This window comes from Sphaeramia orbicularis, chromosome 19, assembly GCF_902148855.1.
Source record: "Sphaeramia orbicularis chromosome 19, fSphaOr1.1, whole genome shotgun sequence".
NCBI lineage: Eukaryota > Metazoa > Chordata > Actinopteri > Kurtiformes > Apogonidae > Sphaeramia > Sphaeramia orbicularis.
This window is the reverse complement of record NC_043975.1, coordinates 39,330,189-39,344,050: the sequence shown is the minus strand read 5'-3', so window position 1 is coordinate 39,344,050 and position 13,862 is coordinate 39,330,189. Positions and strand designations below refer to the sequence as shown.

At 38.5% G+C, this 13,862-nt stretch overlaps 1 protein-coding gene across 5 annotated transcripts in view; it reads left to right on the top strand.

Annotated features, from left to right (window-relative positions):
• The first annotated feature begins 1,480 nt into the window (after positions 1 to 1,480).
• Positions 1,481 to 13,862, top strand: part of csnk1e (casein kinase 1, epsilon) — a 32,409-nt gene continuing 20,027 nt past the window's right edge. Inside the window, exons 1-10 of one of the 5 annotated variants that reach the window (XM_030122558.1) lie at positions 1,481 to 1,799; positions 2,076 to 2,156; positions 3,371 to 3,469; positions 3,570 to 3,680; positions 6,490 to 6,638; positions 7,201 to 7,429; positions 7,671 to 7,841; positions 9,648 to 9,796; positions 11,448 to 11,646; positions 11,731 to 11,876. In XM_030122558.1, coding sequence (XP_029978418.1) covers positions 3,394 to 3,469; positions 3,570 to 3,680; positions 6,490 to 6,638; positions 7,201 to 7,429; positions 7,671 to 7,841; positions 9,648 to 9,796; positions 11,448 to 11,646; positions 11,731 to 11,876 — 1,230 coding nt within the window. In that variant the 5' untranslated portion in view covers positions 1,481 to 1,799; positions 2,076 to 2,156; positions 3,371 to 3,393. Of the gene's footprint in view, positions 1,800 to 2,075; positions 2,157 to 2,312; positions 2,526 to 3,370; positions 3,470 to 3,569; positions 3,681 to 6,489; positions 6,639 to 7,200; positions 7,430 to 7,670; positions 7,842 to 9,647; positions 9,797 to 11,447; positions 11,647 to 11,730; positions 11,877 to 13,862 lie in introns of those variants that run through there. The other 4 variants (XM_030122559.1, XM_030122560.1, XM_030122557.1 and 1 more) reach the window with 4 other exon arrangements.

Sequence of the window (13,862 nt, the reverse complement as noted above, 5' to 3'; positions counted from 1 at the left end):
CAGGCTTCCAGGCCTCTGGTAGAGGACCTGAGTCTGAAGGAGACATCGCCCAGGTGGGTGAGAAGAAGAAAGGTATATTCTTCTATAGGTACTCACTCTGTAGACAAACAAACTTGAACCTCCTTAGTGATTATACACAAATGAAAATGGTGAATGAACCCCACTAAGCCTTATGTGGTGGGCCTTTAAATGTGTCCATCCATCCATCCATGATCCATTAGTTTTTTTATGATTTGATTTCACCAAATTAATAAGTGATCCCTCATCAAAATCATAATTTAAGATTCAGGATTTAATACTTTATTGCCATGTTGAAAGATTTGATTGGAATCTGTTGCAGTGGGCTTCAAACACTAACAGACAAATACTTACTTTAGCAAATAAATACATAGATAAAATACAATAAAATATATTAAAATCCAGACATTAAGTAAAAATCTGATGCGAAAAAGGAAATAAATCATGAAACAACATTAAAAAGACCTGCATTTCACATGAAACACAGACCCATAATTAACATTTTAAATCAGAGAGTTGAGAAGTTGGATAGCATGTGGGAATGTACACTTGTGGAATGTGGTTGTTCTTGTCCTGATGCTTCTCAGTCATTTCCATGAGGAGAGAAAGTTGAAGAGGCAGTGATCTGAGTGGGATGGGTCTTTAGATCTTAAGCCCCTTTTTCTTTTAGCCTGGCCACTATTTGGTGGGATTTCACAGCCAGTGAACACTTTTTCCACCAACATTTCTTCCTTGAATATGATGGTTTGCCATCATCCTTCCAGGTTTTAATAATGAGTTGGACAGTTCTCAAACGAATTTTAACCCATAAAGATCCAGAACTATTCTTGTCACATGATATAACATTTATATTTACTTCAACAATAGTTATATCTATATCACATTTGCTATAATATTGCTCTCTGCATTTTGCAGTTTTCATTGAAAATCAGGTGTTTTCCTATGTTTAATTTACAGATCCTGTAGGTGTTCATAAAAACTCTCAGTAAATGGTTATTATATCAAAACAGACACCGAAGAAAAGTTACTTGAAAATGAAATACTACAGTAATTGTCCAATGAACGGGTCTCAACTATTTACTGAGTTCAATCCAGGCAAGGACTATCATTTTTGACAATGCTGTGTTTTAAATAGAACTTTCTTTGCCCCTTGCAAAAGAAAAAGCCCCATCCTCGCTATCTATGCACCCCGAGGATGTTGTCTTGCACGACCTCCCTATTTTTAAGGCCAGGGGAAGCGGTGTTCGGTGAAGCTTCATTCATGCCTGCAGAGCCGCAGCAGCGGCGTCGGCTTTAAGACAATCCGGGCATCTAGGCAAGTCTGTGGATGACATCATTGATACTGTCAATGGTGTAAACTGAGAGAGGACTGGGTAGGGGTGTGTTAGGGTGTTAGAGAGAGAGAGAGAGAGAGAGAGAGAGAGAGAGAGAGAGAGAGAGAGAGAGAGAGAGAGAGAGAGAGAGAGAGAGAGAAGCAGCCGAGGAAGGGAGAAGGACCTCAGTGTCTGGTATCGGCGTTATCCTCCAACAGAGTCGTGACGGTGAGAATCTTCCAGAGTCGGAAGCCTCGTCTGTTCGGATCTGGCTGTATTTTTATTCTTTTATTTTCTGGAGGGGGACTGGTTGCAGTTTGCTGGAGGGGGGGGCGTCGGGTCACAGATCTCCGGGGTTATGAGTCGTCCGACACCGCGTCGGTGCGTCGCTGTCCAGGGTCCTGAGTGAGACGGAGGAGCGGCCGCGGAGCCTGATACAACCCCGGTGAGGAGGAGAAGGTGGAGGAGGTGGGTTAGAGGAGGGGCGGTGGTGGTGTATGTCGGCTGGTCAAGGTGTCTGGAAGATTGTGTGTGTGAAGAGGGTGTAGGTTGGACAAATTGAGCCATGTTGGGGCGGAGGGTATGCGCTTGTTCAAAGGTCCTACTGTATATACAGGGTGCGGTTATAGGAATTGTTATCTCATCTGGTGGTCAGTGAGGGGGTGTTTTAGCAGTCAGCACGTTTCCCCGTTTCTTCAGTTGAGGTATCTGGGGCATATGAAAATACCAAGCTTGTTTTTGCAGTCCTTTGCAGCAATCGCGGCTCTCAGTTTTGTAATGCATTGACAGTGGAGCAGCGGGAAATGAGCCGGAGAGACACCTGAGGTAATGTGCAGCAGTGGTTTGCTTGCCCCTATTTCCCCCTGAACAGTGTGTGTGTTTGTGTGTAAGTGTTTGTGTGGGCGCGCGTCTGTGTGCGCGCGCATGGGTTGTATGTACCATAGATGTACAACGCAGCCAAGACAAAAAAAAAAAAAAAAAAAAAATCCTTAGTCAGCATTCAGTGCAATGTCAAACATAAACTCCCTCAGTCATGTCCCACTTTCCACGGCCCAGTTTAATGCTATGGGAGCCTGGCTGAGGAAAACATGACTCATTTGGATTTCATCAGGGGACTTCAGTCAGATTTGGGGAGTTTATGCAAATCTCTTGTACACACAACTGGACAGCTTTGAAGTGCGTTGGGAAGAGTGTGTGAGGTGCTGATCCAGCCTCACCACATGCCCCCACATAACACCCCCTTCCCAAACACCCCCTGTAGCTCTGAATAAATCATGTTATACAACTCCACACTCCATTCTTCTTTGCATTCACCTTTTTCCCCATGCACTTCATAAACACTTCCCTGCCTACATTGTTGTCCTCTGAGATACCAGAGTTTGTGATCACAACGTCAGAAGTGTAATGCAACAAATGGGATAGAAAGGCAGGTCCTTACGTTACATTTTGCATATTTGGAAGGATTATTTAAGTCACTTTAATATTCATTCTTGCCATAGAAGCCTTACCTTACACTAGGGACTAGTGTAAGGTTTTTATGCATGGATTAGACTGCATCTGAAAAGGAATGCCTTCCAGTTTCTGTGTTAAACATGTATCTGAAACACAGTCTAAACTACTGCAGCTTAAAAATGGCTCAAATATAACCCTAACCCAAACTTTAACTCTACAATGGGTCACCTGTGAGCAGCATTTTCCTTTCCACTTCCGGTGATTCACTTTTCACTGTCTACATCACATGACCGTTTTTTCCTCTTCTCACTGTTTTTTTTTTTTCACCTTACGATTTTTCCCAAGTTTCCAGTTTCATTTTCAGCAGCCCTGGGGCTTTCAGTTGTGAGTTTAAAGTCTCCAGCTTTGCACCACAGTGTCCTTCAATTATATTGATCACCAGTGATTGATGACAGCACTTTGTGTGTGTGTGTGTGTGTGTGTGTGTGTGTGTGTGTGTGTGCGCCCGTGCGTGCGTGTGCGTGTGTGTGTGGGGGGGTGCATGTGTATGTGTGTGCGTGTGTGCACGTGTGTGTTTACCCCTTCAGTGAGTTGACAAAGCTCAGGAGCCATGGAGTTAAGGGTGGGAAATAAATACCGCCTCGGGAGGAAGATAGGGAGTGGATCCTTTGGAGATATTTATCTTGGTGAGAATTGGAGCCATTTTAAATTACAAAGAAAAACATTTCTTTTTACAGCCTTTCAGTCACTTTAAGCTGCCATCACTGTGTCTGCTTGTCCCATCAGGTTCTAACATAGCTACAGGAGAAGAAGTGGCCATTAAGTTGGAATGTGTGAAGACCAAACATCCACAGCTCCACATTGAGAGCAAGTTTTACAAGATGATGCAGGGCGGAGGTGAGACTGGGACTCAGTGGTTATGAGATTCTTGTATTTCCATTTTGATGCAGCTTTATACTTCTACTCCATTACATTTCACATCATTTTACTTTATAATATTCATTCCTCAATTTTACCTTCAAAGGTCCAGTGTGTAAGATTTAGGATCTAACTGCAGACATGAAATATAACACATTTTCATTAATGTATTATCACACAACAATGAAATTGTTCTGTTACTTTTCTTCAGAATGAGCAGTTTATATCTACAGATAGAGGTCTTCGTTTTGTAGCACATCACGTCCAGTGTTAAGCTGCATCACCATCATCATTATTTAATATATTTTTGTGTCAGACAGAGTTAATATCCCCTTAACTAAAAAGCCCAGAAAGGCCCAAACACTGACGCTTGTGAGGCATTTCTATGTTTTTGTAGCCACACTGAACCTTCACGATGAATATTTCATATAATGGCTATAATATACTTTGAAAAATATAACAGGGTTTCCAATCTTTTTAGCTTCACTGCAAAAACGAAAGGAAATAGTTAAGCACATTTTCTTTGAAAACAAAGTAATGCCGCTGTAATAAAATAGATTAAACTTTACCTCAGTAAAATAGTCCAAATAACAGACTACTGTTAAATTGAACAAATAACAAGATAAAACAATGGTTTGTGTTATATAACAACAGAGGAACTATTATTTTCTTTTATATTATCTGAAATATCAGCAGTTGTGTAACATTATGCAATATACTGTAATTTTGGGGGTTCTTCTTCCTTACTACAGGACAATTAAGAAAATCTTGCTTCTTTATATCAGTGCTGCTCATCTTGGACAGGGGTGTCAAACATACGGCCGGGGGGCCAAAACCAGCCTGCCAGAGGGTCCATTATGGCCCTTGGGATGAATTTGTTAAAGGCAAAAACTGCACTAAAGATATTAACAATCAGTGGTGTCAAAATCAATTTAGTTCAGAAGCCACATACAGACCAATTCAATCTCAAGTGGATCAGACCAATAAAATAATAGCATAATAATATGTAAATGATGACAACTCCAAATTTTTCTCTTTGCTTTAGTGTGAAAAAAAAAAGTTAAATTATATGATGAAAATGTCTACAATTACAAACTATCTTATCATGAAAGAATAAGTGGAATTTTAACAGTGCTCTGCCTGTCACCAAATGTTTCATGTATTTGTAGATCCACTACGATCTGTGAGTTGTAATGTACATGTGTAAATGAAAAGCTGAGGTATAATATTGGTAAAACTGCACTTTCACTTTTTAAACAAAGATAAACATTTAGAGTTTTGTTGGTTATTATACAACTATTGCACTGGCCCACTTGAGATCAAATCTGGATGTATGTGGCCCCTGAACTAAAATTAGTTTGACGCCCCTGATCTTAGAGAGTGTCTCAAATTCAAATTTCTTTTTTTTTAATGAGTCGTTAACAGCTCCACCAAATAATTGTTTTTCCCACCAAACTTCTCACATGGCTTCAGTGTTCATTCAATATTCCACCAATATTCCAAAACACAAAATTTGTGTATCCAGATTAACAAAATTTAGATTATTAAAATTTCAGATTAAGCATCAGATGAACCATCAAATTTGCCTATAATAATAGTAGTGAATTTTTATAGACATAAGTCCAGGTTTAACTCTGATCCACAAAATAAATAATTTCAAATACTCACAGGGTTGTTCAGTACTTTCTCTTAAGCAGAATTTTTCTCTTTTTACTTATAATTAAGTAAATACTGCAGGAAATAGCCCCCTATTTCCCTCAGGGGGTGCTAAGGGGCAAGGAGTGGTGTATAGGATGGGTAAAGAATTCAGTGAAATCAGTGAAAATGTTTGTAAAGGGTGTGGAAACCTTAATAAACAATTGAAATTTAGTTTCAATCCAAACTTGAATTGTAATTTAAGTGTTTAGCAACTTTCTGATAGTACGCGTGAGTTGTTTTTTTCTCTCTTTCTCTAGTTATGCACTGCTTTAATCTAATGTTGTAATGTTGTTACACGCAAAGCACTGAGTGAGCAGAAAGATACAAAAAAAGTTTCTGGACTAACTATATCCTCCTGAGACCCAGTAAGTAAACATTTTGGCCATTTTACATTAAATAATTGCCGTAATTGGAAACAGCATGATGCAACAGTTTTTACAGATACATTAAAAAAAATTAATATAATTTCCTTTTCAGTGGATAGTTTTTTAATTATTTATTTTAAAGCAAAGCTATGAAACTCTTGTCCACTACAGAGGACAAAAATGCATTGCTCGTTCTCAGGAGGATATAAAAAATATATTAGTACACATACATACTAATGCAATATAAATGATATCTAACTGAAATATAATGGTGTTATTAGACTCTATGTAAAGATATCTAACTAGCCACCACACTCTAACACATTGTTCCTTGTTATGGTGTTAGTTTGTTCAACCCAAAAGAATCTGCAATCATTGGCTACTAGCTGCTTGCTAACTACCCAGCTGGCTAACTAGCTATTTAATAATGCTAGATATGCTAATACCAAGCAATGTTATGTAAATTATTTATTAGCATATTGTCAGGGTATATGTTAATTATCTAATAAACTAATACACTTTTCTAACACATTAGAGAACTGTAGCAATCTGAATGTCAGAATGAACCATTTTTGGAGGGTTTGTAATAAATATGGAAATTTATTTTTTTCAAATATATGTTTCAAGCCAAACTTACAGAAGCTTGGTTAGTACCATATTTATCATTTGCTTTTGTTGTTTCCCTGCCCTGACCCTTTATTTCTGTCTTCACTCTGACCCAACAGTGGGAATCCCATCTATTAAGTGGTGTGGAGCTGAAGGCGATTACAATGTTATGGTCATGGAGCTGCTGGGCCCCAGTCTTGAGGATCTATTCAACTTCTGCTCCCGCAAGTTCAGCCTCAAGACAGTCCTGTTGCTGGCCGATCAGATGGTGAGAGACCGTCCACAATCCATGCTTTTTATTTATTACTTTCATTCATTCGTTCTCCCCTCAACCTTCTTGCTGTGAGGCGACAGTGCTATCCACTGCACCACCGTGTCACCCTAAATTCCTTTCAAATTATGTAAAATACCTTAAAACAGATGCAGTATTGTACATAACAGGGTAAATTTCATCCAAATACTCAATCCACGTATTAAATTATTTCTAAATGTGCACATTGAAGAACTCTTTAATTACTGTTGAAGCACCTTATGAGCATTCATTAAGGATCAGATGAGGCTTGTGGCCTTTAAAACTGACTTTGTGTTTGAGCAAACAAGTGAATGTGAAGTGCAGAACAATACTAAAAAAGGAACAAAAAGTGGTTTCTTGTTGATGTGGCTTCATTGTATTTCATTTTCATAAAATTATATTTCATTCTTCCCCATTTTTTAAGCTATAGCTGAATACATAATACGTTTCTTAAATTGTATTATATACTGTATTTAACCAGGGGAAATCTTCACTTTTCTAACATGTATTTCTTCTTCTCTCTCTCTGTCTTCTCCAGATCAGCAGGATCGAATACATCCATTCCAAGAACTTTATCCACAGAGATGTGAAGCCTGACAACTTCCTGATGGGGCTAGGAAAGAAGGGCAACTTGGTCTACATTATCGACTTCGGCCTGGCCAAGAAATACCGCGATGCCCGAACGCACCAGCACATCCCCTACCGTGAAAACAAGAACCTCACTGGCACAGCCCGCTACGCCTCCATCAACACCCATCTGGGAATCGGTAAGACGGAGAACACACACAGAGCCTGACCCAGATATCTGCACAGGTGTCAATGTGTGTGCTCTGCTCACCTGACTGTGGGTTATATGTGTTCACAGCCAAACATCAGCAATAGTATTTGGTTGCATTTTTGATGGATAGAATCTGAAAATGTTGGTTTCCTCCTCCTGCTTTAGTTCTTCTTTCTGACCTTTTTCATCTCTCTCTCCTCTCTCTCTCCATCCTGTCTTGACATACACAGAACAGTCGAGGCGGGATGACCTGGAATCTCTGGGCTATGTTTTGATGTACTTCAATTTAGGCTCTCTGCCATGGCAAGGGCTCAAGGCCGCCACCAAGAGGCAGAAATATGAACGAATCAGTGAAAAGAAAATGTCCACTCCCATTGAGGTGCTCTGCAAAGGATACCCCTGTGAGTAGAGTTCAGATTAGACCAGATAGGATTTTGACCATAGTAGTAAAGGCATATAATACAGAAACAATAGTGACAACAACAGAAACACTTTGGGGATTTCATCTGGACTTTTGCGATATTTCCTAAACATTTTTAGGCATTTGATGTTTTCATTGTTTTTTGATTGGGCACAAAAATTAAAACTACTGGCTTTTTTCCTCCAAAATTCTAGATGATAACTACAAAGCACACATAAATAGTTTGAACATTTGGTAAAATGCAACAAAAGTTAAAATATGTGATTTATTACTTGCTTTAACCTTCCTTTAACTGACAGAAGTACAAAGAAGATATTTTCAGTGTTGTCACTGACCAACTTAATTATATTTTGTGAACAAATGTGGATTTTGACACCTGTAACACACTAAAAAAAAAACGTTGGAACAGAGACAAAATGAGACTGAACATTTTACAAAATATACAAGTAACACTATTCTCAAGTCAACAATTACAAAGTTCCTTGATAAAAGCTGGTGGTGGACTTGAGATTGTGCATGAAAGGAGCATACACCAAAAGATGAGTCTGTACAAGAATGGATCATGGCTCAACACCAACAAACCGTCTCATTGCTGCAACGCAGTTCAGGATTTCACCAGCAGATTCACAGAGTCTGGAGAAATCTCTGTGGGTAACATCCAGAGGTGGATACCACTGTTGAATGTGTGACTGGAAAGGCTTCAGCAGCACTGCATGAGATACCATCACAGTTCTGTGATGATAGACACATGTGGCTCAGGAGGACCTTGTTAAAACTGTTACTACTTAATACACTCTGAGACTGCATCCAGAAATTCAACCTGAAGCTGTATTACACAAACAGCAGGAATTCTCTGAACCTGAGCTCATTGCAGATGGACTGAAAGACAGTGGAGAATTCCACATTTCAGATGGTTTCAGGAAATGTTTCAAAGGGAAAAAAAGACAATACAGACTGTTGGATATGTGAAGGGAGCATCAATGTGCAGGCACGGATTGGGAATTTTATACAAATATATGCAACTATCAAGTCAACGCCTTTTCCCTGAAGTCTGTGGTTATTTCAGCAGGTCAATATCAGGCCTCATTTTGCTCAAGCTTATTCTGCAGTCCCCATCCGTCTCCTATTGAAATTGAACATCATGAAAAGGAAAATCAGACAATGACCACCATGGACTGTTGAGCAGCTCAATTCTAGGAAATAGCATGAATGGAAAAAACATCACATGCATGTTCAGTTGAGTGTGCAATGGCATTAAAATTTAAATGCGTTGAGATTTACAGAATGTAATAATGGCAATGAAAATGAGATGATCAACTTGCAGATTTTAGCTTCTGCTGTATTTTAAGAAATATGTGAAATAACTTTTCTGGGAAATTTGTACAAAATAGTTCCTAATTCTCTTACGAAACTCTTCAAATGCTTTTAAAAATTAGTGTTTTTGTGTCAATATAGTACACACAAACCATCATTTATAGAGAAAGAAAGAAAGAAAGAAAGAAAGAAAGAAAGAAAGAAAGAAAGAAAGAAAGAAAGAAAGAAAGAAAGAATCTAAATTCCACCTTTATGGGTTAAACCATCAGACCACATCCACATCATATGTACACAGACAAGTGTTTGGAATGTATTATTCACTTGCAACCTGAGTACAATAGAAAACATATATCCAGCTTGTCACTTTTGGTAAAGACAAGAGTTAACGGTCTCTGAGATGACACTTCAAGAATCACTACTAGTGTTAAAATATTAGCTGTAAACCTGCGTCTCTTTCTCCTGCATCTCATAGCGGAGTTTTCCACCTACCTGAACTTCTGTCGCTCCTTGAGATTTGATGACAAGCCAGACTACTCGTACCTGAGGCAGCTCTTCAGGAACCTTTTCCACAGACAAGGCTTCTCTTACGACTATGTCTTCGACTGGAACATGCTGAAGTTTGTGAGTGGCCAAAAAGCATCCCTATCAGTCAATCATGGCCAGCAGAGCACTGTGGAGATGACAATGATTGCAAACTAGTTGTAGTCTAACACTAGTTCTACAGTTAGGCTTTACTCAGGATTTTAGATACTGTAGATATCAGAGGACCACAATTTAATGTCTCTCTTAAATATAAGACATCAAGTGATTCCGATCTTTGTCACTTTACTTCCCTATTAAAAACTATACTTTAAAACAAATGATCATCAGATGACATGCAAAATGGAGCACAGAGAAAACTAGTGCTCCAATACATACATTTAAAATGTCCAATAATCAATATATCTAACTCATTACAGTACTGAAATATTTTACAACATAAATCCTTACAAAACCCATGTGATCTTACGCTGAGACTTTGTCCTTTACTTGACCTGTGTTTTCACTGCTTTTTTACTAAACTGTTCAGGCCCAGAATACAACAGTAATATATTTAAAAACATAAAATAAGTAGTATCTCTAGATCTAGACATTGACCAGCAGTGGATTATTTATGGCTGATATTACAATGACAATTTGGGTCAGGAAAAAAATAGTGGCAATTATTTAGCCAATTTCATCTGCATCCCTTTTGTAAAAAAAAAATAAATAAATAAATTTTAAAAAAATCAGAAGCTGAAAACGCATTTTGCTTGTGGGAAATTATAATCTTTTGAAACCAGATAACTGTTGATCTGAACAACAGACTAAATGTAAAAAAGAAATCTCTTGATATATTGACCTTGTATTTCCTTCAGACTGTCCGTATTTCCAGTTTACAAGCACAACATTGTATCATAGCCATCAGCCATTATCTTTACCAACTTCTGTCAATACTGACAGACCATCAAATGTGCTATCAGAGCCCATTAACTGCTCTATCTCTTGTATATATCTGTTGCTTCAGGTCAAAGTCCAAACTAAACATGCTGAAGCAGAATTGAACTATTATGGCACAAAAAACTGGAACAAACTAGATGTTGATGTTTTAAGTCCATATTAAATAGATTTCTCTTTCATGTGTCTGTAGTTTGGTTGTGTAACTTACTTTCTATCATTATTGCACTGTAAGTCTTCATTTTATTCATTTTAATAATTCTTTGATTATAGTTTTCATTTCTTTTATTTTCCTAGATAGATTTTTAATATTTCTGTCTTGTTATTGCTTAAAGCTACTATTTTTTGGCATCATCACCTCTCAGCATATTGTAATTCAAAAGGTCTGAGAGGAAATAAGTCTTCTGCATCTCCTCTTACTCTTTTTACAGGAAAAAATATATAATATACCAGATTTTGGACACTGATGTAGGGGGATGTACAGGGTTAACTATGCTATTGACAGTTTACCAACATTGTGGCTTGTCACAAAAGCAACACGGCAGCTCTCATAACAGTTATTTTTCAGACCAAATGTTCAGACTTCTTCCATAGGGGCTTCAAATGTTGTCCGGTCATCTGTCTTTACACAGCATTTAGTCTTTTGATTTGTACTGAGAGGATAGAGCAGCAGACGGAAGGTGTGTGAAATGCAACAGTTTTTCCTCCTTATTTCCACCCCCTGCAGCACTTTCTACTGATTGTTCATTTTATTAATGCAAAGGACACTGGGTAATGAAACTTGCCTTGCCTTCAGGGAGCCAGCAGAACAGCGGAGGATGGAGACAGGGAGAGGAGGGATGGCAAAGAGGGTGAGGAGCGAGCAGGAGGTGGTCAAAGAGGAGCTGGCGGTCGAGCTTTGCCGCCAGGTCCAAATCCTTCAGCAGCCAACAGGGTCCGGAACGAGGTGGATGCCCCTCCTGCTAACCCGGCCACCCGCGGGGTCCAGCAGTCAGGTCAGGACACTGTTGAGTTCAGGTGTTTAATGATACTTTTCAAGTGTTATGGTTTTTCCATTTTAACACAGTATTTGTCTGCAGGTAACCGTTCTCCTCAGGCAGGAAGAGCAGAACGAGCCGAGAGAGAGCGGAAGGTGGCCATGAGGCTTCACCGCGGAGCTCCGGCAAACATCTCCTCCTCTGACCTCACTGCACGCCTCGACCAATCACGTATCACTGCATCACAGGTAGGAAGACTGTGGCTCTGTGTTGAGAAAATAGCTCATACATGTCCTCTGCACATTTAGCTGAGGCTGTACCTGTCTTAGACTAGACTAGACTAGACTAGAATAGAATAGCCTTTGTTGTTAATGTGTGTACAATGAAATTAGGAGTGCTACTCCAGTCAGTGCAACAATATTAATAAAAAAAATAATACTTCAAAAATTAAGAATAGTGCAAATACAAAATTACAAAAACTAAAAATAAGAAAATACAATTTTTAACAAATGTCATATTAATAACACAATGTGTTGCAACATTATTGAAAACAGAATCGCACATAACTCTGTATCCATGTTGAATTAACAGCTTGTAGTCAATGGTGACATCTTGTTTTCAGTCTTCTTCATGTCAGTCACAATGATACATGATCACTACACTACAATGCAGACACATAGGTGACTAAAGCAGGGTCTGCAGCATTTGTATTAAGAATGTACTTTGAGAGATTAAAATCTGAAGCAGTGCTGACACTGTGTAAACAAAAGATATATATTTTAAAAGAAACATAGTTATCAGGCTCTAATTGACTCTTCCAAAAGTCTCATGGATGACACTGGAGAAAAATATTTTCAACAAAGGGAAAAAAAAGCCTTGTTTCTGAGAAATGAAATCGCTAGAAAAATAGTCTTTGAAAGCATTTTTAACATTAGTAACATTCTCATTTATGGAATTATATCTAATTTTGTCTTAATAGGATATTCCAGCTGATACTGAGCTACATCTAATCAGTAACAGGCTACAACAATGGTTTGACAATATGTTGAGCTGAAATTGTAATAAAACATGCTTCAGTTTGGTATTTTTCCCCTTAGGTTCATTAGGGTCTTTAAGTGGCAATGTTTTATTCTAGTTTTAAGAAATCTAGTCAAGAAAAATGTGCTCATCCCATTACTTGATGTTGGCTAGTTGGCTTCTTTTTATTTTTGCACTGTCATTTGAAAATGCATTGCCACAAAAACTAAAAAAAAAAAAAAAGCCTGTTTTCTGACCCTATTAAAAGAACAATACAAACATATAAGTATAAAAACAACAAGCACCAAACAAGTGGTGCTGATCGATTCAGCTGATGTCATCATGTCTATGTGTCTGCTGATGTCAGCATATGAACTGCCTCTATATAAGTGCAACGTTTGAAGCACACTGAAACAAAATGGATGTTTTTATAGACATTTGAAATTTCACCCATTGTAAATGGGGGAAAAAATATTTTAAAAATTCATAAAAAATGTGAACTTTGACCAACTTTTCCCAAACTGTAACTACATCTATTCTGGGTCACTGGTAATCTGTAAACCCAATTTGGTATGAATTCAACCAAAAGTTTTGCCACTAAAGTGTTAAAGAAACAAACTGAACCAAAAACAATACCCCTTGCCTCCCCTTTGGGGGGGGGGGGGGGGGCAGGGTAATTAATTATACATCTAACAAAACTGAAGCCAGAATGGAGAAGCAGTATGTGGGAAAACTAAGTACACCTTTACTGCTTCCCTAGGAATTAAGAAGGTAGCAGTCAGGTGCTGCCAAGTAAATGCCCTTGATTTATCAATCATTAGTAAAGGTAATCATCTCAATGAAAGTAGACGTTTTGGCCGGTGGTTTGGTCTGTAACATTCAGGCTAAGGAGGAGAGAAAACAGCAATGAGCTTAGAGAGGCTGTAATGGCGCTAGTACAGGCACAGAATCCAAAAGCAGAACTCAGAGGCAAGATGTAAAGTTCAAAAGATTTATTTGTCACACACAGGTGTAGGAAAAATATTAATGACAAAATCTTGAGGATAATAGGTGGTAATTTCCTCTTCGAATCAGTCCTCTGGACCGAGAACGACAACCCGTCTCCCTGTGTGGTTAGCGGGGTCTTTTTCCCGACTGGGGAAAAGCAAAGGGAGATCAGGGACGGAAACAGGTCATACACAAGCAAGCTATTAGTCAGGCGACAGGACATAAGGGTA